Source organism: Littorina saxatilis, linkage group LG17, assembly GCF_037325665.1.
Source record: "Littorina saxatilis isolate snail1 linkage group LG17, US_GU_Lsax_2.0, whole genome shotgun sequence".
Lineage (NCBI taxonomy): Eukaryota > Metazoa > Mollusca > Gastropoda > Littorinimorpha > Littorinidae > Littorina > Littorina saxatilis.
In genome coordinates, this window is record NC_090261.1 from 60,872,361 (window position 1) to 60,895,072 (window position 22,712).

The 22,712-nt window shown below is 43.6% G+C and overlaps 1 protein-coding gene across 2 annotated transcripts in view; it reads right to left on the bottom strand.

Moving 5' to 3' along the window:
• Nucleotides 1-588: 588 nt before the first annotated feature.
• LOC138951950 (uncharacterized) overlaps nucleotides 589-22,712 on the bottom strand; it is a 50,858-nt gene continuing 28,734 nt past the window's right edge. For both annotated transcript variants that reach the window (XM_070323517.1, XM_070323516.1), the window contains exons 15-21: nucleotides 19,020-19,196; nucleotides 18,515-18,598; nucleotides 17,722-17,805; nucleotides 16,921-17,031; nucleotides 4,589-4,637; nucleotides 3,222-3,343; nucleotides 589-2,670 (exon numbers count right to left, since the gene is read on the bottom strand). In XM_070323517.1, coding sequence (XP_070179618.1) covers nucleotides 2,524-2,670; nucleotides 3,222-3,343; nucleotides 4,589-4,637; nucleotides 16,921-17,031; nucleotides 17,722-17,805; nucleotides 18,515-18,598; nucleotides 19,020-19,196 — 774 coding nt within the window. In that variant the 3' untranslated portion in view covers nucleotides 589-2,523. The remainder of the gene's footprint in view (nucleotides 2,671-3,221; nucleotides 3,344-4,588; nucleotides 4,638-16,920; nucleotides 17,032-17,721; nucleotides 17,806-18,514; nucleotides 18,599-19,019; nucleotides 19,197-22,712) is intronic.

Consider the following 22,712-nt stretch of genomic DNA (forward strand, 5'->3'; position numbering starts at 1 on the left):
ACAAAAATCATAAAATGTGAGCGTGCGCATAACTTCACAAGAATTTTTGTTATGTTGGTCTCTAGTACAGTTACTGTATAATATATTTGCAAAACAATGACAAACTGAGAACACAGAGTTATAGTATAGGCTAAAGCTGCACTTATATTACAAAATCAGATTTTAATTGTCAAAATAAAACAAATTGTTTGAAACTTGTGAAAGTTCATAACTTCACATCAATCACACATTTATACTAAAATAACTAACTAAAGTCTCTTGCAAATAATTCTAAACAACTTAATGATTTACTTAACCAAACTCAGTCATGAAAACTGTTACCGAAATCATTATTTAGTTAGTGTTTATGTCAGCTGACTGTGTGTTCATAACTTCACATCATTTATTTAACTGAAAAGCTACGTACTAAAATCTGCTGGTAAATTAAAATAAAAATGACATCAAACTGTAACAGCCTACTCTGGAGAAGAGCAGCACATCATTTGAGGTAGTGATTTAGTGTAGTAAATTAATTATTGTGTATAAATCATACTCATGGCATGTGTTCATAACTTCACACCGTGGGGCTGAGGGTCAGTTGATGTGAAGTTATGTACACCGTGCAGTCAACCCAGATTCATGCTGGAATTATCAAAATGTAATTTTGAGGGTTGATATTCAGAAAACTTCTTACAAAATGTCCAGATAAAGTCAAATGTACTCTTTTGCTATTAACAAGGCATTATTTTAAACACGCCCTTGAAAAATGAGCTTGAGTTATGTGAAGTTATGAACTTCATGACAAAACGGCTAAGTACTTCAGAAAGAAACAGTCAGCAGCCAGTTGATTCTTTTTGTGATGAAAATCATGGTACAGTGTAATTTGGAAACTTAAAATAGTCATTTTACATATATTTTGGGTTTTGACATGAGTTAGTAACTCTCACATAAAAATAGTGCGCATAAAAATAGTGCGCAAGACACAGAGAAAATGGCTAACTAAAGCATACTGCTTGACTTTAGTGACAAAAATTGCTTAGTATCTAAATCTAATGTACTTTTATATGCAAAATTGCTGTTCCACTACAACCTTAACTTTCATGGCTAGCATTTAAGGACAAAAAACACTCTCAGTGGAGATAGTAGGAAAGTTCATAACTTTCTCACAAGAATTCTTTATTTCTCAATTACTCAAACACCAATGAATGAACTTGATGCAAACTTTCAGTGTGACTGCTGCTAGTGGATCCAAATGCATTACAAAGCTAGGTGTTCCCCAACCAGTCAATTTACTCATTTTATAAGGCAAAAGGTTGGAAAGTTCATAACTCTTTTTTCACAAGAAAATCTGCACGTAAACTTCAAACTACTTTTGAACATGCAAAAACAAGTCAAACAACCCTTTTTATGTTTTATACCTCTGCAAAACATACTGTAAAATACTTTTTTACAAAAATATATCAGGTTTCAATCTTTAATTATTATTTAGAGCTGATCAGTGAACATAAATGAAGTCTTACGGAAATAGTTATGAACTTTCTGTGAAATTTTGTCTCCCCATTTTCTGCAGGCTCACTGACAAAATTCAAAAACTTTGCTTTGTCAAAGGTACATTTGAGTTTTACTGGCTCAGTGAAAAGTCATTCATGACATTCTGTCCCATAAATATGACAGAGTAGACCATGTTTCAATATGCTGTAAGGTCATGTCACAAAAAATGGCCAAAATGTAGTGCTGCTGACTTCAGATAATGGCGACATTTTCATTAAAAACAACAACTGAGCACACAATGTTTCTCTAGGTGTGTACTTCATACTTTTTTTTACAAGTCTCATTAATCTTTACAAGGATTTTATTTTTCTTTGATGTACAAATCAGGTTAGAGCCAAGGTTGCACAGCTATTTCAGCTGTGGACACCATTTCAGACTTAAGGCCATATGTATCACTAAATAAACAGGCACCGAAATCGACTATCACTACATCAAAGAAAATGTCATTTCAAAGTGGCCCACTCCTTCCCAAGGGGAAAATACTACAATACATTCACTCCAAATGCATCTTGTATTATTAGAGATAAGTTAATGGCTCTAGCCAGAATTTTTTTGAGTTTACGTCAACCAATGGCTATATTGTTTTTCTTCTCTCTTTTTTTTTTTTGCATGCACAATCAACACTCATCAAGAAGTCAACAAAAATTCATTCTTTATCGATGTTAATAAGCCAATGGCTTACCCAAAACCCACCCTACCTTCCCCATTATTATTATTAATTTTGTTTAACAATGAAGATACTCAAGAACACCGAACTGTCAATTAAAACATTAAATTTACCAAGCAACAAGAAGACTTGTACGTCAATCAGTAAAAACCCTTAAACTTTTTAAACCAGTAATTAAATTAAAAATTGAAACGAAACAACATTTAAATGAACTCCACTACACATTCACACAATGAACACATTCAAATTAAACAATTGCAACATGTTAAAACGATAAGTAGGACCAACATTGCAGTGCCGCTTTCCTGCATAATGCTGATAAAGCTTCAAATGTATTTTGTTTGGTTGAGCGCTTTCTCTGCGTAAGTGTCGTCGGTGATTCGGTCCCAGTCGCTCTGAGTCTGGCCGACCACAAAGCCCAGCTCACGACGTCGACTCTGCTCCTTCTTCTCTTCCAGGTCGGCCCAGCGCACCTGTAGGTAAAACAAAGTTTATCAGTGAATATTGAGCATACCTGGATGTGTTTAGAGCAGATTAGTGCTCAATGCTTTGAGAAATGACTTTTTTTCTTCTTCTTCCTTCGTATAAGCATTGTTTGAGCAGAGCAACTTCCACGTTTTTGTTTGTTCCAGTCTTTTCCAAATATTGGCGCCTTTGAAATTGAGTTGAACGCCTGTCTGGCTTCAATTTTCAGTTCCCAAGCTAAAGGTATGGTATGGATGCTGTAGTTCCATTTTTCGCTTTTATGGAGAATATAAGAAGTGCTGTTATTCCTGACTTCATACACATCTCATGTGTGTACAGCACTTGGGTAGGTGTGTTTTTCTTCACATGTCCGATCCTTGCGTTTGGTACCAACAAACCATCTGGTCAATTCTTAAGCATAAGACTATTAAGAGGAAGAGCTCCAAGGCCCCCCCCCCCCCCCCCCCAGAAAAAAACTAAAAACAAACTAAGAGTGTAAAATAACAACAACACAAACAACAGAAATAAATACCAAGGTATGAATAATAACAAAACTTACTATTTTCTTGCCCGGGGTTTGTTTACGTTTTGAAGTGTCAGAAAGCTGAAAATATTCTTCCATGGAGAGGCTAATTTCTTTTTCTCGCTTGTGCATACCATGGGACAGTCCATCCAGTTTGTCTGCAATTAACAAAACAAAACGGTTAACATTTTCCCTTGAAGTTGTGAGGGAACAGCAGCTAGGACTTCACTTACCCAGAATCTGAACTACATGCATTGACTGTTTGATATGCAGAAAAAAACATTTTCCCCACAAGATCAATGTTGACATTTTCAGACCATTGAAATAAAGAGGAAAACCAAAGAACAGATGCCCACAAAAATGTCACAACATTAGTCTTAAAACCACTTTTATGCCGTAGAAACTACCAGCCATATGCCACTGACAATTATTTGATCTCATGCGAACCAAAACGTCAATTGCTTTTAACTTTTATACAGGGATCGCGCTAGGATTTTTCAAATTGCGTACGGCTTACGCAATGTCGGCCAAAAAAACGCGTAAAGCAGAACTGATTTTGCGTCACACTATAACACAGTGCGAAAAAACGAGGACAACTTTCCCTGCATGCCGTTTGGAACGAATCAAAGACAGGCTTGAACTGAAAGCGTCTCTCGGCCTAGATTTGGCGCCACATGCCCAGTGCATTTTGGGTGTATGTTCTGTTTCAGAAAACCGACCGGCGTTGCTTTGCGTTGCTTGCGACACTCTTATGCCGAGAGCACGTCACCTCATTTTGCTTTATTCAAAACAGACTTTAGATTTGAACTCGCGCGCTTGTGCTATGTTTGATTCAGAACAGACTAGAGATTCTAAACTCGCGCGCGTGTGCTATAGTCTGATTCAGTATTGGGATGTGCTGCTGAGCATGCCGTTTTGAATAAAAGTTGTTTTGTGTACGCGTTACGCATAAGCGCCGGGAAAATGCGTGGGCAGATTTTAAAACGCGTCAAATACGCAAAAAACATGTGTTAACGCGATCCCTGCTTATACCTTTGTTATGAGAATAATTGAACTCTAAATGCCAACGGTTACACCTTTGATGAGTCTTCAAATGGTTAATGAATAGATTAAAAATAAATTGATGATGAAACACTCATACTATTTTATGAGTTTACTTGATAACTTGCACTTCAGCACTCACTGTGAAAAACTAAAAACTGGTTTCTCCTCATCATATTTCCCTCAAGTATACAGATACAAAACTGTGAACCAATAGATACAAAATTTTGAGCCAATGGATAAAAAACCTGTGTGTCTTTACTCCGCTCTAATAAATCTCTACCCAATCAGTCCTTTTCTTACTGCAGCAGTAATTGTATTCCTCATTCGTATTCCTTTATAATGCTACAAAAGTAACTCACCGAGTTTGACCTCAGACGGGTCAAGCTCCCACTTGGACTTCTTGTAGACCTGTTCAACAGAGCAGCTTACATGTATGAGAGGCTGCAAGAGACGATCTGATTAGTTTCAGGTTAGGGGCAATGGGGTGGGGGGGGGGGGGGGGGGGACGCGGTACAATCAGTGGAATAAGTAAGACGATCAACAAAATATTAGCCACAAGGCTGCCGAAGACATGTACCCACAGAAAAGTGTAAAGCATAGGTACATGAAATGATTTATGACATACCACAGATAGACAAGTCAGGCAGACAGGCCAGCAGATAGACAGAGGAAGCACTTGCATGGTGTGTGTGTGTGTGTGTGTGTGTGTGTGTGTGTGTGTGTGTGTGTGTGTGTGTGTGTGTGTGTGTGTGTGTGTGTAGTGTTTGTGTGCATGCGCATGTGTGTGTGTGTGTGTGTGTGTGTGTGTGTGTGTGTGTGTGTGTTTGAGTCTGTGCATGAGTGAGAGAAAAAGAGTTGCATGATGTGGATGTGTTTCATTCCCGATTAACCATGGGAAACATAGGACAGCGATGATTGCAGCAACAAAACCTGGTAAGAAAAAATATAAGATCATCAGATATCAACAAAGCAAGCAAACAAACAATGACTTCCACATGATTTTTCTCTCTCTCTCAGTGTTTGGTTTTTAACAGTTTGAACGACTTTTAAATGATGAATTTGTTGCAACTTAAGCATCATAAAAATAAATTAACAGATAGCCAATGACATCCTTGTTGAGTTATTTTTATCTTGAAAAAAAAAAGTTATCAATGCATTTTATGCAGGGACTTCTAACCTCTGTGAACGCCAAGAAGAAGAAGAAGATGCAGGGACTTCAATGAATTGAGGAGAGACATGTGCTGTGGTAAACACCAGCTGCTTGTCAAAGGTGTATGCGGTTGGTTTTTTAATGACATGTTTACTGTTTTCAGTCATGAAATCTGCAGTAAATCATTGTGCAAGTTTAGGGAGGATTTTGAGTACGCAAAGACTTTATAGCTACTTCAAATAAACGACATAGTCTGTTGTTTGAAGATCTACGAAGTCTTGACAAAATGTGGTGGTCGACATAATAGTCAAATGAATTTCTCAGTAAAGAAAACCTGAAATCAAGTATGGACAGTACTCATTAGTTACAATTTCATGTGACAGAAAAGTCTCTCAATATACCCCACAAGACCCTTTCATACCAGGAATGGCGAAATGACCTGGAAAGTTTAAACCGGATCAGTCTATGGTGACATATTATTACAAACCCTGGAGTCTATGAAGACAAGTCACAAAAGCAAACAGAGTTCATCTGAATGCATGTAGCAAGGATACCCTGGTTATATCTTCTGTGGGGTTGTTCATTTAGTAAAGAAAACACCTCTTCTGTGGGGTTGTTTATTTAGTAAAGAAAACACCAAGTCACAGCTGTATATACAGAATGTGGGTTATTTATCTGGTACAGATTAATTTGTTACTTTACCCATATAAAACTGGTAAAGTGATACAGCTGGGATTTTTCCAAGTTGTGGATTGGGCTGCTCCCATAAATCATCAAGCGATGCACTTTATTATTAGCCAAGGACCGTACTACAGTTCATCAGCAGTAGGATTCACTGCAGTCTTTAAGGGCCCCTGATCGCCTCTGATAGTCTTGTAACAGAGGGGGGAGCAAGCATTTGGTATCAATTGCCAGTATACAGTGAAGTCCGGCTGTAGTGATAGACCCATATAGTGATAGTCCGGCTGTAGTAATAGAATTTCTGGGTCCCGGTCCCAGTTGTTCATGTTCTTTGTTAACTTAGTCCGGTTGTAGTGATATTTTTCAGTCCGGATATAGTGATAGTCCGCTTGTAGTGATACTATTTTCAAGTCCCGGGGAAGCTATAGTCCGGCTGTAGTGATAATGTTCGAGAGTAATCTCCCTTTACCAAAATGGCGAGCAAAAGCCAGCCACGCACTGTGCTTACCCTGAAGCGGAAAATTGATGTGACAATTCGAAAATTTTATTGTAAATTTTCATTTAATAAATATACCTACCCGAATCACATGTAGCATTGACACAATCGGAGATGCTAGGTTCTGAAAAGGCTAACCGTCTAAGGGAAGCAACCCCAACCACAAAAAGTGTAAACGTAGCCATGGTAATGACCATACACCCGGGGAGTTACCTCCCATCGTGCATGCCATGTCACTACTGCTACTGAACACGTGGTTCATATCATTCGACCTAAAGAATAAATTCTCCAAATCAAAAGCGGGGTTGGCGGGAGGGAATATACTATGTGATTCGGGTAGGTATATTTATTAAATGAAAATTTACAATAAAATTTTCGATTAAATTACATATTCCTACTCCGAATCACATGTAGCAGATTACAACAACAAGGCGGTGGGAAAGAAAAATCTAACTCACTCAAAAAACCTTGCCAAAAACCTGGACCGCTGCCAAAGAATCAGGGCGGTCCCAGTGGGAAAGAAAATCTAACCCACTCAAAAGCCCTTGCCAGGGCTGGCCCACTGCCAACAGGCAGTGAGGGAACCAAGGAAAGTCCTGATTGACAGCCGAGAAGTATCTCAGGCAAAGCGAAAGAGACAACCTCAGAGATCCAGAAAGCTGTGCTCAGCACTTCTTCCAATCTCCTAGCCGTAAAAAACAGCACAGGAATAGACCCAAGCCTTGGATTAATAACCCTGGCGAGCCAAGGGAAAGACAAGCTTCCCCCCCCCCCTTTTATTGGAAGGAAATGCTAATGTCCTGAGAAGATCCGTGCGTAAGGTTGTCCCCTCAACTGAGAAGGACAAACCCCCGCGGTGACCCTAAGACAACCATGCCAAAGTCTGCAAACCTTGGGATGTAGTAAAGCCCAAAAGGCTTGTGAGAAAGAAGTCAGCTCAAAATAAGAGTGACCAATCCCCACGAAAGAGCGAGAGAGAGACATCCAAGCACTAAGTACCAGAGTCCACCTCGAAGAGAAAACTCACAAATAGAAGGTCGCCAGTTATCCCCTACCAGTCCCTGCGAACGCAGGGAGAGAGGTAGCACCCGACAGCGGCCACTTACGACTGTGCGTAAGCTACCGGAAGTGAGGACCCACGGTGGTCAAAAACCGATGTGACTGGCAACCATAAACAAAATGGCTAAAAGCCAGAATGTTCCCAAAACAGTCTGCTTGAAGGTAATCGAGAGTGAATCAAAAACCGAAAGCAGAAAACCAAGACTGGTAAACGTAAACCGTGAAGCCAGCCAGCCATAAGACTCCCGAAACCAGAGTTCTCAGGGAAAAAACAGGCAGTTAACTTCCTAGCCAAATCAAGAGCCTACCTGAGTTTGGCCAGAAACCCAGAGCGCGTCTGTCCCTGTCTCAAGACAGAGTCCAACGCGGAGAAAAACGGACAACCGTCCTAGACAAAGTTGCCTTTTGTAGCCGGGCGACTGTAAGGAAACCCGACCCAACAGACGTCATCCGGACTCGCCTCATACTAAGATGAGGAAGAAGAGAGGAAAGGCCCAAGACTGAAGTCACAGGAACCGAACCTTAACTAAACCTCTGCCCGAAGGAGAAGAGTAGCCAAAACCTGAGAGAGAGGAGGAAAGCCACAAAGAACTACTCCTCAAACATCCATTGTCCAAGACAATGCCCCCTCAGGAAAACCTGAATGTAACTTCCGAGGCCAACTCAAGTGAACCTTAAGTTTGGACGAAACACCAGAACGCGTCTGATCACTAGAGAAAGACAGAGTCCGACTCGATGAAAGACAACAAGGACCAAAGTCCGAACGTTTGTGGCCAAACAGGGGTACCTGAAGCCAGAGAACCCCACAAGCCACAAGAAACGGGAAGGCAACAACCACCATCGCCGCAACGTGGAATGGCTGTTGCCCGGCCAAGGCTGCCTATTGGCTGCCAGCTTAGCTTAACCAGAGGAATGAGCATGCTTCTGCTAAGCATGGTTCTGAGTATGCTAGCCCTACCTTCCTTCAACCTTTGTAAAGCAGTCAGAGACCTGGTGATCTCTACTCGACTGAATCTCTACTGCAGGCAAAGTTTAAGCGACTCTCTTTGACTGTTCAGGGAACTGAGAATGCGAAAGAAACGAGTCCCTCCGACACCCGCCGTACGAGCGTAGAGAAGGAAGGGCAGCCTCATCTGCTCCATGCTCACCCTAGCAAGGGCTGGCCAACAGAGTAGAGAAAGGAGGCAAGTTCCAAAGGCTGAATAAGCAAGAAGGAACAAAAGGTGAAGCCCGTGTAGCCGAAGCCAGCCAAGGCTGAGCATGTTCCGGAACTGAACCATAGTAGAAACAGCGGCAGAACCAAAACACTAGAGATACCACCTTCGGGAGGAGATGGCCTAGCCAAAACCTGCAACCGTGGTACCTACAAAAGGTGACTAAGGAACCGGAAGTAGAAAAACATCCTATCTTCACGGAACGGAAGTCCGACATCGACAACAAGGAAGCCACCAATGTCGATGCACCCAAGGGAAATCCTGAGCCGAAGCTTGAGCTGCGACGGAAATCCAGAACGTGTTCGATTGCTGACTAAAGACTGAGAACCAGAATAGCTCAGCTACGAACGCAAACCGAAGTCACAGTTGCTGGTGGTAAACTGATGAATGAGATGACCGGAAACCGGAAAACCATCCAACCGGAAAAAGACCTGACTTATCCCCCTACTGACGGTCGTGAATAGGGGAAACGTCCAGGGCCACCCGAACTGACTAGGCAGTAAACGCAACACCCAACAGGTAAAGTGAAGACTGCCCCGGCTGAGGCTAAAAGCCTAAATGCCCGTAGGCCAGCCGCTGTTCCTCACCCACCGACCTCCGAAGGAGTGTCAGGAAGAGGAGAAGTGTATCCGAACAGAGCCGGAAATGCAGCAGACAAAACCGCAAAAAACGGAAGCGAAAGATGCATAGAGTAGACTGAGGCCGGAAGCCCAAACGCCCGTAGGCCAGTCCTCTGTCAACTCCAGTCAAAACCGCAACGTGTACTTGAAATGGAGGACTTATGCTTCCAGTAAAACCGGAAACACCACGCCGACAACGGCTGCCGCACTGGTGAAACACAAATGCCCACGACGGAACAAGAGTGAGACAGAACATAAGAGGACTGGGGCCGGAACCCGAACGCCCGTAGGCCAGTCCTCGATCAACCCCAGACAAGCCACTACGTGCGCTTGTGATGGAGAACCTATGCTTCCAGACAGGAAGTGTAGGAGGCCGAAGCCCCGCCCGGGAAAACCTTCGACGTGACCTCTGCCGCAGCTTAGAGGACAGCGTTAAGCCTTTTTCCCAATAACCAGCACGTGTGGAATCGCTGACAACAGACTGAATGTCCGCACAACCGGCGAAAAAACCGAAGTCCACGTACTGGTGGAAGGCCGGTGAAACGGCATAACCGGAAAACCGGAAATCCGTCCCCCCCGACGTCGTCCTAACTCATGCCTCGACCAGGCTAAGAGAGAGAAGACGGCAAGTCTGCAGCCGCAGGAACCGGAACGGCAGTCGACGCGACAACCGAAGGTTGAAACACTGACTACATCGGCCAGAGCTGAGACACCACCTGCCCGAAGGGCTGGCGTTGCTCCTCAGCTACCGACATCCGGGAGGAAGTGGAAGCGAAAGGAGCAGTAAATCCGGGCGGAGCCGGAAAGCACCAGACGAGACCGCGAAAAGCGGAAGCGCCGAATGCGAGGACGGAGGCCGGAAGCCCGAATGCCCTAAAGGCAACGTCCGGTCAACCCCGGAAACGACCACAGCGGGTGCGTACGTCAGAGGACCTATGCTTCCAGCGAGTGCCGGAAGCGCAGCGCCAGAAACGGCTACCGCCATTGCTCCGCCACACAATGGTCTTCGAGGAAGCCAGGGTGTGACTGAACAGAGGACGAATGCCCGGGGGGCAACGTCCGGTCAACCCCGGAAACGACCACAGCGGGTGCGTACGTCAGAGGACCTATGCTTCCAGCGAGTGCCGGAAGCGCAGCGCCGGAAACGGCTACCGCCACTGCTCCGCCACACAATGGTCTTCGAGGAAACCAGGGTGCGACTGAACAGAGGACGAATGCCCGGGGGGCAACGTCCGGTCAACCCCGGAAACGACCACAGCGGGTGCGCACATCGGGGGACCTGGTCAACCCCGGAAACGACCACAGCGGGTGCGTACATCGGGGGACCTATGCTTCCGGCGAGTGCCGGAAGCGCAGCAGTCGGAAACGGCTAGGCAACTCCGGAAACGACCCCAGCGGGTGCGTACGTCGGAGAAGTAGCCGGAACCAACTGCCGCCATTGCTCAGCCACACAATGGTCTTCAGTGAAGCCAGGGTGCGACTGAACAGGGGTTTGCGGGTCGTGAACCCGCCGAAAAGAGCTGTGTCCCAGCAGGGACTGTCCGACGGCCTCACGAGGGCCTGTGGACCAGCTCGACTTACTTGAATCGCCAACCACAGCGGTAGAAGACGAAGAAGCAAAACATCCGCCCTAGACAACGTCTCGGCCGGAAGCGTCAAAGAAGCCAACAAGGTGACGTCGCCCACAGACAGCGGGACCAACGGAAGACGCAGGCTTGGAACGCGAAAATTTCTTCACAAAGATAACGCAGACACCTGCAACACCTGATCTGCTAACGGCAGAGAAGGCGAGGAGAAGAAACAGGACGTACAACAGTATATGACTGCCCCACAAAGTGTTTGTTCGAGGCAGAAAGAGTAACGAACAAAACATAACAAACATGTTAAATCCGAAACCACGACCAGTCCTACGGACTGGTAGATACCTGCTAAAGCCTAGCCAAGTAAACCACTGTCAGCAACGCTGATACACAAAATGGCGGCCAAGCGATAAGTTACTGGACAAAATTTTGAAGTCCAAAACGGACGAAAATTAAGCAATAACAAAAATTCCTGTCAAAGTAATGACGAAATATGAAATGGCTTACCAACTAACAAAGCAGAAGGCAAAAACGCAGGTAAAGTAAGGAGAACCTCACCATAACATAGGCCTAGCCACATAAATAAGCTGTCAGGAAAGCTGAGCAACCGAAAGTGGCGGCCTCAAGATAAGTTACTGAAACGCATTTAGGAGTCCAAACGGACAAAAAGTCAGCAACTATAGATAAATTCCTGTCAAACTAAAGACAAGAAGGAACAAGCTTACCAACTAAACAAAGCAGCAAGCAAGTAAGAAGGTAAAATTACGTTTACCTCCAAAATACATCGGCCTAGCCACAAAAATCTGTCAACTCATGCTGACAACAAAAATGGCGGCCAACAGTAGTCACTGAAATATCACAGGTCCAAACACGGACGAAAATCAGCAACTACAACAAATTTCCTGTCAAAATAATGACCAAAATGGAAAGAGCTCACCAACTACGAAGCAGGAGGCAAGATAGACGGTAACGTGGCCGGTGGGTGTCAAAACAACACCAAACAGCGCAGCCACAGGGGAGCCCAAAAATCAACAACCTGCTCCCTCGAAAGCTGTAAGGTCGAATGATATGAACCACGTGTTCAGTAGCAGTAGTGACATGGCATGCACGATGGGAGGTAACTCCCCGGGTGTATGGTCATTACCATGGCTACGTTTACACTTTTTGTGGTTGGGGTTGCTTCCCTTAGACGGTTAGCCTTTTCAGAACCTAGCATCTCCGATTGTGTCAATGCTACATGTGATTCGGAGTAGGAATATGTAATTTAATTCTCATTTAACCCTTATTTCTAAGTGGCCCTTCTCTCTCTCTCTCTCTAAAACACACACACACACACACACACACACACACACACACACACACACACACACACACACACACACACACACACGCACACACACACACCGGCTGTTGAACTGCCAGGACGGGGGTAGGTTAACACAGGACATTTGCAAGCCTGACAAAGACGACAGAAGAAACGTCACAAAACGAAATCAATAGTGGTTCCAAAATCACTTTGTTACTGCCTTGAGGCTAGTTTACCAAATGTGCCGCCGCATGTAGCAATGAAAGCTTTGAAGATAATTATCACTACAACTACAAGCGATTGGCCGGATGTAGTAATAAAACCTACAAAAATAGAACAATAACCGGACGTCCGGATGTAGTGATAAAACCTACAAAAATATCACTATAACCGGACGTCCGGATGTAGTGATAAAACCTACAAAAATATCACTATAACCGGACGTCCTGGTGTAATGATAGTCCGGATGTAGTGATAAAAAAAATTTGGTCCCGAGGGCTATCACTACATCCGGACTTCACTGTATTTTGTTTGAAATAACTACGTCAGTAATAAGTATGTGTACACTTTAACTATTTTCTTGCAAGAGCAATCTTGCATGTCAGAACTGCACTGATTATATTCTGGTGCACACAAATATATCTGGAAGGTAAACAATGACAGACTATACTGATAGACAGACTGTGACAGACGTACTGAGGACAAAGGTTCAACATACACACACCAAAAAGCGTACAATTCCCGTCCTTAAAGGCAGAATCTAAGACATACACCGCATGCATAGATTGGTGTAAACACACACATTTTAGCAGTTGAGTAATCAGTGATGAAAAACTTGTATAAAATTCTTTAGTATGGTCTGGTTGGTAATAAATACTAACATCCCTGAACAGTGTTTGCATTGTGTCAGCCAAATTTTAGCTTCTACAGTGACAAACCTGTATTTCAGTTGTCAAGTAATAAATACTTGTAAGTACAATATAAAATAAACGTAACAATAAGCATTTGTAGTGGTCACAGGTCCCGAAACTCTGGCAAAATCTTGCAGCTGGTGGAAAGACTCTTCACCGATGAGGAACCAAACAGTGCCAAACACTGTGACTGCATTAGGTTAACTAGGTTTAGACAGTTTGCCTCTTTATGTTTTACAATAAGCATTCTAGTAAAGCTCCACACAAATGACATAAGACTAATACATTGTACTGTCTGACGCAAACATAACAATCTAATAAAGTCTCAGTATGCGTAAACTGCTTCTCCAACATCTTCAAACATCTACAGTGATGCAGAACCACAATAACTTGCATTTAATCTTTTGTGTCTAATGTTCACTATGTATTTTATATTTTGTAAGCGCCTAGGGCTATATTTAGATTAGGCGCACAAATGTTCATAATAATAATAATAATAATAATAATAATAATTGGAGTCGCATTCATGCAAAGGGAACTAACCTTGTTTTTGCTATACAACTGCAAGTCAGTCTTCAGTAAACATAAACCTGTTGTCCCACAAAGAACAGACTACAGAAGGAAATACAGTACTCACACATGTACATCATAATGCTATGTACATGTGCACTGAAGTACGGTATTAATGGTAAGGTATGGCCGAGGAATACTTTGTATCCTGTGGTAGTCACATTGGTAAATCTAGGGAAACCTTGTTTGGGGTTTTCATGCAACCATGTTTGGTAGGGATAATTCAATCTAGACACAGCCACCGTCAAACGCTGAAGAAGATAGGGATAATTCTCATTTGAGAAAACATGAGAAGTTTGAAGTAAGGACTGTATTTCTCAACCATGCTTTTGTGGAGGGGTACCCTGTATTAGGCAAGAATTGAATGATCAGACAAGCAGTGAAGGTCAAGCAGTCTATGCCTGTATTGCTTTTTTGCTGTTTCTCAAAAAAACACTTTCCTTTTTTCCTCTATCTCTATCACTCACACACATGAAATCATGCATGCAAGCACACACACACACACACACACACAGATATATATAGATCGGACACACAATAGACATCAGTACTAATATAAGCCCTTCAGCAAACACACAGGTTCCTTGGTACCCCCAGAGAGACCAGCTGCAATGGATTTCTTTTCCAGCAACTGATTTTGAGCAACAGCTTTTTCTGGTTTCACAAATAAAAAAAATCTGTTTTGTTTGTTTGCTGCTGTCCCAACTCTTGTTCAGAGTTGAAAGTCTTTTTGTTTAATTACTGTTAATGATTGATGAGATGGGGATGATGATAATAATAATGCTATGGATATTCATTTCTATACTATGTGACAGGGGAGCACTCTACGATTACTGTCCTAATATCTCCTGGTGTTAACCAGGCCCAATAACTGCTACACCTGCGGTGTTGGTCATGTGGTTAACACAACCTGGGCACTCTAAAAGTCGCATTCATGAAGTGAATAACACTCGGCTGTGTGGTCCCAGCCCTCCCATAGCACTTCCACTCTGGGTAGAAGCCGGCCAGAAAAAACAAAAAAAACATTTGACTGATGGGATTCGAACCCACAAGCCCGATACGCCAAACACTGCGCCAGATATATTATTAACATTCTACATTTGAAGACCTTTGTGGTCTTGGAGTATACATAAAGTGTGGGCGTGGGGGGCAGGATGTGTGCAGTAGCAGAAGGGTCAACATGCAACACATGCCTCCTTCCGCAAAATTTGAAGCGAGGCTGAGCTGCAGAATACGGACAGTAGAGATGAGAGCTATCCGAGGGCAGGGGGTCACTGACTGGCAAGTCTGGACTTAAAGGCTTAATAAACTTGAATTTACGTTCCATTAAAATGATGGGAAGTAGCTCGCTGGAGTACCAAGCAGGTAAGTGCAAACCTTTTCTGTCAGGTGTAACTGGTGGTGATTTTATATAACAGACCTTTTCTGTCAGGTGTAACTGGTGGTGATTTTATATAACAAACCTTTTCTGCCAGGTGTAACTAGTGGTGATTTTATATAACAAACCTTTTCTGTCAGGTGTAACTGGTGGTGATTTTATATAACAAACCTTTTCTGTCAGGTGTAACTGGTGGTGATTTTATATAACAAATCTTTTCTGTCAGGTGTAACTGGTGGTGATTTTATATAACAAACCTTTTCTGTCAGGTGTAACTGGTGGTGATTTTATATAACCAACCTTTTCTGTCAGGTGTAACTGGTGGTGATTTTATATAACAAACCTTTTCTGTCAGGTGTAACTGGTGGTGATTTTATATAACAAACCTTTTCTGTCAGGTGTAACTGGTGGTGATTTTATATAACAAACCTTTTCTGTCAGGTGTAACTGGTGGTGATTTTATATAACAAATCTTTTCTGTCAGGTGTAACTGGTGGTGATTTTATATAACAAATCTTTTCTGTCAGGTGTAACTGGTGGTGATTTTATATAACAATTCTTTTCCTGGAAAAGTTGCAGTCCAAGTGCAATGCATGCAGTTGATAATTTCAGAAACATCACCTTCAAACTCTGGCTGTACTGATATACATGTAACTTGGCTTATGTTTCCAATGTTGAAAAATGATTTTATTATTTTTAAAGTGACGCGGGCACTCAGAAAACAGAACAAGGCAGTGTGTCACAGAGTTCACATCAAGTCTGCTAATACTAATAGGCAGTACAACAAAATAAACAATGCACATCACAACAAAGAAGGCCAAGTATGTCTCAACGTTGGGTATGAGGCTGGGTTGGGGTGACGGGAGTCATAATTCATTGTACCTTCCACTCTTTTTTTTCTCTCCCTCTCCGCTGCTACTCAGTTTACTACACCTTTGGTAACTCCAGCATCTATTTTGATCTGATCCTTGCTCAAAGGTGCAATTAATTACAAATGTTAATCATTTGTAGTCAAGCTAATGTTTTGCAAGATAACTATTGGCACCAACACTACAGTCATACAGTTTACATACTGTAAAGGTGTTTATTTTTACCATACATATGTGTGTGATTGAGTGTGTGTGTGTGTGATTGTGATTGTGTGTGTGTGTGTGTGTGTGTGTGTGTGTGTGTGTGTGTGTGTGTGTGTGTGTGTGTGTGTGTGTGAGCATGCAAGCATCTGTGTGTGTGCGAGCATGGGTGTGTGCATGTTCATGGATGCACATACACATTGATTTTGATAAAGACTTTGCAACTCTAGACGGTCAAACTGAACTTGACATACATTGAACTTGAACCTGCCCTGGTGACCACCTCACAATCATGACCACCAACCTATAACGCCCACCCCAAAGGATCCCCAACAAAATATTTTCCCCTTCATAATTCACTTTCCAAAGCGACCACCTTTCTAGAACTACTTTTGGACCGTCCCATTTGCGGGCCGTTATGGACAGGTCCGACTGTACATGCATGAACACACCATCAGCAGTATCATCTCAAACTGTTAAAACAGTCCCTTCATCCAACAGCAACACCATCCCCACAGATTAACATTACTCACCACCTCTGTGGGTATGCAGCTAGACAACCAGTTCAAGGGTGAATCAACACTTTCGCCACCTGCTTTGTAGAAAATCTCGTCACACAAACACGTGTCAACATTCAACTCAAAACAAACATTTACCCCTGAATCCTCCTCCTCTTCCTCCTCGTCATCCTCTCTCTTCCTCTTTTCCTCGCCGGTTCCTTTTTCTTCCTCTTTCTTCTCCTCTTTCGGCGCATCCTCCATCTCCACCTGAGCAGAATTGTTTTTTTAAAGCATCAATGTGAGCGATACAAACAACGCACACAAAAACATGCGCACAGTCAAAAAAAAAAAAAAAAAAAAAAAAAATGGTTGCCTCCGAAAGCGGCGTATGGCTGCCTAAATGGCGGGGTAAAAACGGTCATACACGTAAAATTCCACTCGTGCAAAAACACAAGTGTACGTGGGAGCCTACGCCCATGAACGAAGAAGAAGAAGTCAAAAAAATGTACATGGAGAAACAACTTGCTGGACAAAGACAGAGAGGATAGACAGAAGATGGAAATCCATTATTTTGTTGTTGAGAAATCACTTACTGGCAAGAACATGCAGCGCAAAAATAGAATGATGGGAATGAATATCCTCTGAGCTACGGATGAATGAACATACAAAAGCGCATCAAGTCAAAGCACAATAGCCTTCAACCAATTCATGGTGGATTGCACACAAATAACACAGAATAAAGCAAAACTGATCATGACATCATGCACTTTTCTAACAGCACACACCAATGATGTATTCTTACATGCTTGAAACAAAATAATAAAATCTTTGAACACAAAAAAAAAGAAGACAAATTCAAACAAATGAAAAATCCCTAGGCACACAGAAACAACAAACGACATCCTTCCCAAACATATAGCAAAACCCAAACTCTCTTTCACATTCTCAAACACAAACCTCTGTAATGGAATCCTCCTGCAGCAGCCAGCGGATGTCCAGACGCAGGAAGTGTGGCGGTGTTGGCTCCCATCTCCCCTTCACCTGATTCACAGTCACACAAGTCATAACAGTCATTGAAATTGATGAAAACCCTAAAATTCTTAATTAGTTTGGCTGACAAAGAAAATAGAAGGTACACATGGAGAGAAACACACATAAATATGCTCTACAACACACATAACGACACACACTCACAAAAACAGACAGACAGTGACACACACACACCGCCACCACCACAACCACCCCTCCCACACAGATTCTTCAACACTTATAAAATGACAGAAGAATGATGCGTTATAGAACAGCGTGTACGGCACCTTGTAAATGTCATACTCTGTCCACTCGTGTATGTTTCTGCCTAACACACACACACACACACACACACACACCACCACCCCTCCCACACACATTCCACAGCATTTTTAAAGTGACAGCAAAATGATGTATTATAGAGCAGAGTGTACGGCACCTTTTTAATGTCATACTCTGTCCACTCGTGTATATTCTGCCTAACACACACACACACCACTACCTCCCCTCCCACAGAGATTACACAGCATTTACAAAGTGACTGAAGAATGATGTATTATAGAGCAGAGTGTACGGCACCTTTTTAATGTCATACTCTGTCCACTCGTGTATATTCTGCCTAACACACACACACACACCACTACCTCCCCTCCCACAGAGATTCCACAGCATTTACAAAGTGACTGAAGAATGGTGCGTTATAGAGCAGAGTGTACGGCACCTTTTCAATGTCATACTCTGTCCACTTGTGTATGTTTCTGCCGATGCATGTGGAAACATCTGCCTCCATTTCTGCCACGTACACCTGCAATCAACATGAGAAATATCAGTGGAAAGGGACACTTGCATTCACTCCACAATTTAAAATGCTGCAGCCACTCAAAACTTCACGTAAGATAAGGGGCCAAAACTAAGCAACCTGTTCCATCAAAACTTATCCAACTACAGTTACCTCTGACAGACTCTGCTGAAAATGCAAACGAAATATTTGCAACTGAGCTGAGAAATGAACTTGAGTGCAGGAGTGTCTGTAACATAATGCAGGAGTTCCGTCTGAGGAGGAAGGTAGCTTGTTCCTTTCAATGCTTGTTATTCTCTCAGGTGCCAGGAGATTGGTTCCGTATAACTCTCACTCTATTGCACGTGTCATAGCATTTAGAGCGTTTACTTCCCTTTGTGTATCAGACAGTTCCATCAACTTCTTGTTTCACAGAAGACACACTGACCTGGAATCCTTTAGACTTTGCATAGCTCCAGCAGGGTTCAAAACTCTTGACCTTCTCGTTGATAGCGTCCACGATGATGAACGGGAAGAAGCCATCGTCCACAGTCTTCTTGAAGGACTTGAAGAGACTCTGCAGATAGGCCTCCTCCATGTCCTGCTCATACTCGTACTCCATCACCTAGGCAACACATGCAAGGAGGGCATTATAATGGGACTGTACATGTACAACTGAAATTCCATGAAAAGGTTTGATTTCTTTTTGTTACCAGCATTCAGCCAAAGGCATTGGATTTTTATCAGTTGCCTGTCAGAATAATCAACAAGACAATTTTGAGCGCCAAATGAAGGAAGACGTAATGTCTTGACATGTATTTCTCTCTCTCTCGACTGTATACAGAGATAAGAACAGCCTCGCTTTCACCTAGATCCTGCCTAAAAACAATGTTCAGACCTCATGTTCAGACTCGGCGTAATGATTCCGAAAGGACTACTTTTTAGCGGTCAAGTTCAGTCGTCCGCATACTCGAAAGTGAAAACAAGATAAAACGTTTTGCTACAGTATCGGAGGATGAACTGTCGAAGAAGAAAAAGAATCTCGTGCCAACCACTACGCAGAAGACCATCCGAGTTGTCCAGAAGAAGTTCTGAAACACGTCACGTTCCAAATAAAGCGCTTTGAACTTCGGATAAGGCGCTATATAAATAAAGAGAATAATAAAAATAAATAAAATCAAAAGACGACATTCTATTCTCTTACGTCACTATTCTTGGTTTACGGTACCGTTCGGCGGCTTTGCTACGAGTATGCCATAGTCTTGGTTGGCCGAGACCTTGAGGTGGAATGCGAGTAATTAGGTTTGTTGATTTTGCTCGGAGAAGTGGTCCGTGTTCAAGTAAGTTTCTTTCTTCTTTGAAAACAAAAACCCTAAGACTAGTGAATGTCGAGATATATATGTTAATTGGATCTGTGATCCAAACATGTCTTTTGGTCAATCTCGATGGCAGTTTATTCCACTCGGGCGAGTGGAATAAACTGCCATCTCGATTGACCAAAAGCCATGTTTGGATCACAGATCCAATTAACGTATAATGTTTTCCTGAAAATGTTTATTTCAACGCTTCAACACTATTGTCTGGGTTTCTTCTAAAGAACTTGCACAAAATCGAAAATTTCAAGAGTAAATTTTCACTTGATTAATATACTTACCCAATTCTCATAAATGCATTGACTTTGATCTCACATGCTAGATGTCGAAAAACTACTCAAATTACCTGCCCTTGTAGGGTGGTAACCAAGCTAAAAAAGACACCATAGCCGTTGCTATGGCCTGACCCAGTCTGGTTACCCACAATACCCCGCTCGCCACGTGGGCGGCAGCATCCTGAAGAATCATTCGAGACTCTCAAAAAAAAAACAGACAATTAAGTAGCGGGGATGGATGGGAGGGTATTAACTATGAGAATTAGGTAAGTATATTAATCCAATGAAAATTTACTCTTGAAATTTTCGATTAAATTACATATTCTTTACCCAATTCTCATAAATGCAGATTCCCCCTAAAGGTGGAGGGAACTTACCTATGTCCCAGAAAGAACTTGTCCTGCCGCGACTAAAGACGGCAATGCGTTAGCACCATCCAGCCGCGTGCAGGCAATATCCCGGAGGTAAAAATTGATGAACACGTCATCCGACCTCCAATAGGCAGTTTGCATGACTTCATCAAGATGACCTGAACGCAACACCGCCAAGGACGACGCCCAGGCTCTGGATTCATGAACCCGTGCCGAAGCCAGAGGGAGGACTGACCCCCCCCCCCCCCCCCTTCTCACCAAGCCACCACTCATAGGCCTGCCTTATGAGAGTCGCTATCCATCTTGAAAGGGTCAATTTGGAAATGGCTTTACCACGTTTCGTGTTAAGAGATATGAAAAGGAGCTTCTGGCTCTTAGCTCTAACAGGCTTAGTGCGAGTCAAGTAGGCGTTCAAGGCTCGAACCGGACAATTAGACAAATCCGGATCGTCCGGAGCGAGAATAGTCCCCAGAGGAAGAACATGAATAACCGGGGGAGCCTGGCCCGGCTTCTGGTTCTTTGCCAAAAAATATGGCCAAAAATGCAGAGAAACGGAACCGTTACGCTCAAACGACACGTCCTCCGGTAACCCAGAAAGCGCATTTATCTCACTGCCCCTGCGGGCTGTGGCCAGGAGCAAGAGGAACAAAGCCTTACGAGTAAGGTTAAGCAAACTGGAAGTCTGTTAAGGCTCAAACGCAGAGGACCGCAAGAACTCCAAGACCAAAAATAAATCCCAAGCAGGAACAGGGGTCCGCCGTTTGGATTCCTTCAAAGAGGCCCCTCTGATGACACCAGCGATCACACCATGAAGGCTAATGGAGCGACCAATCTGATTCAGGGTAGCTGAGATAGCCGAACGCCTGACCCTCAGAGAAGAGGCCGAGCTGCCCTTAGACGACAAAGACGAGAGGTGATTAGCCACCTGTATAGAGCGAGGCGCTACCGCGTTGACCCCGTGCTCAATACACCACTTTGACCAGGCCGACCAATGCGACGCATAAACCGAAGAAGTAGAGGACCTGTGTGCCTTCTGCACCAAATCCAGTGTCAGATCAGAAGCACCTGATTTCTGTAATGCTGCCCTCACAACCTCCAGCCGTGTAGGCAAAGGGCCTGTTCTTGGTTGAACCAGATCTCCCCGAACCAGATTTAAAGGAATGGGAGGTCCTTTGGCCAGAGCCAACAGATCGGGGAACCAATGCTGTACTGGCCACATGGGAGCTATCAGCAGAAGAGCAGGGCGCTCCATCTCGGTTTTCCGCACCACTCTGCCGAGCAAAGGAAAGGGGGGGAACGCATAGGCCTGAAGGCCTGTCCACGAGATCTCCAGGGCGTTGACTTGCCAAGCCTGAGTGTCCGGAAAAGGGGACACAAAGATCGGCAGCCTTTTGAAAAATCTCGTGGCAAAGAGATCTATCAATGGTTTGTCCACCTGCATCCACAAACGCCGAAGAGCATTGTGGGTGATGGTCCACTCTGTATGCAACACCTGAGAGGTTCTGCTGAGCGAGTCGGCCAAGGTATTGAGCTTGCCGGGGAGATATTTCGCCGAGATGTTGATTTGATGTGAGTGGCACCAAATCAGAATCTCGCAAGCTCTGTCTGACAAGGGGCGCGAACGTGCTCCCCCCTGTTTGTTGATATAGGCTGCCACTGTGGGATAGTCGGTATGCAACCTGACATGCCTGCCAACAAGAAGATGGTGAAAAGCCTGCAGACTGAGAGCCATCGCTTCCAACTCCAGGCGATTGATGTGCCAAAGAAGTTGTGTTCCAGTCCAGAGCCTCGAGATTGTATGATCTCCGATGTGGGCCCCCCATCCGGAGAGAGAGGCGTCCGTGAAAAGATCTAAGTCCGGGGAAGGAAGAGCGATGGGAACCCCCTGAGCAATCCAATCCGAATCCAGCCAACGACTCGTTGTCTGACTAAACCAACCTTGGAGAGAGACAATCTTGTCCCAATCCTGAGAAGATGGTTCCCAAAGGGACTTGAGGGAAGACTGAAACGGTCTCTTGAAAACCCTCCCCAAAGGAACCAACGTGGCCATTGATTCCATTTGGCCCAGGACAGAGGTCAAGACCCTCACCGAGGCGTGCTCTCCTGCCGCCAAGGCCGAAAT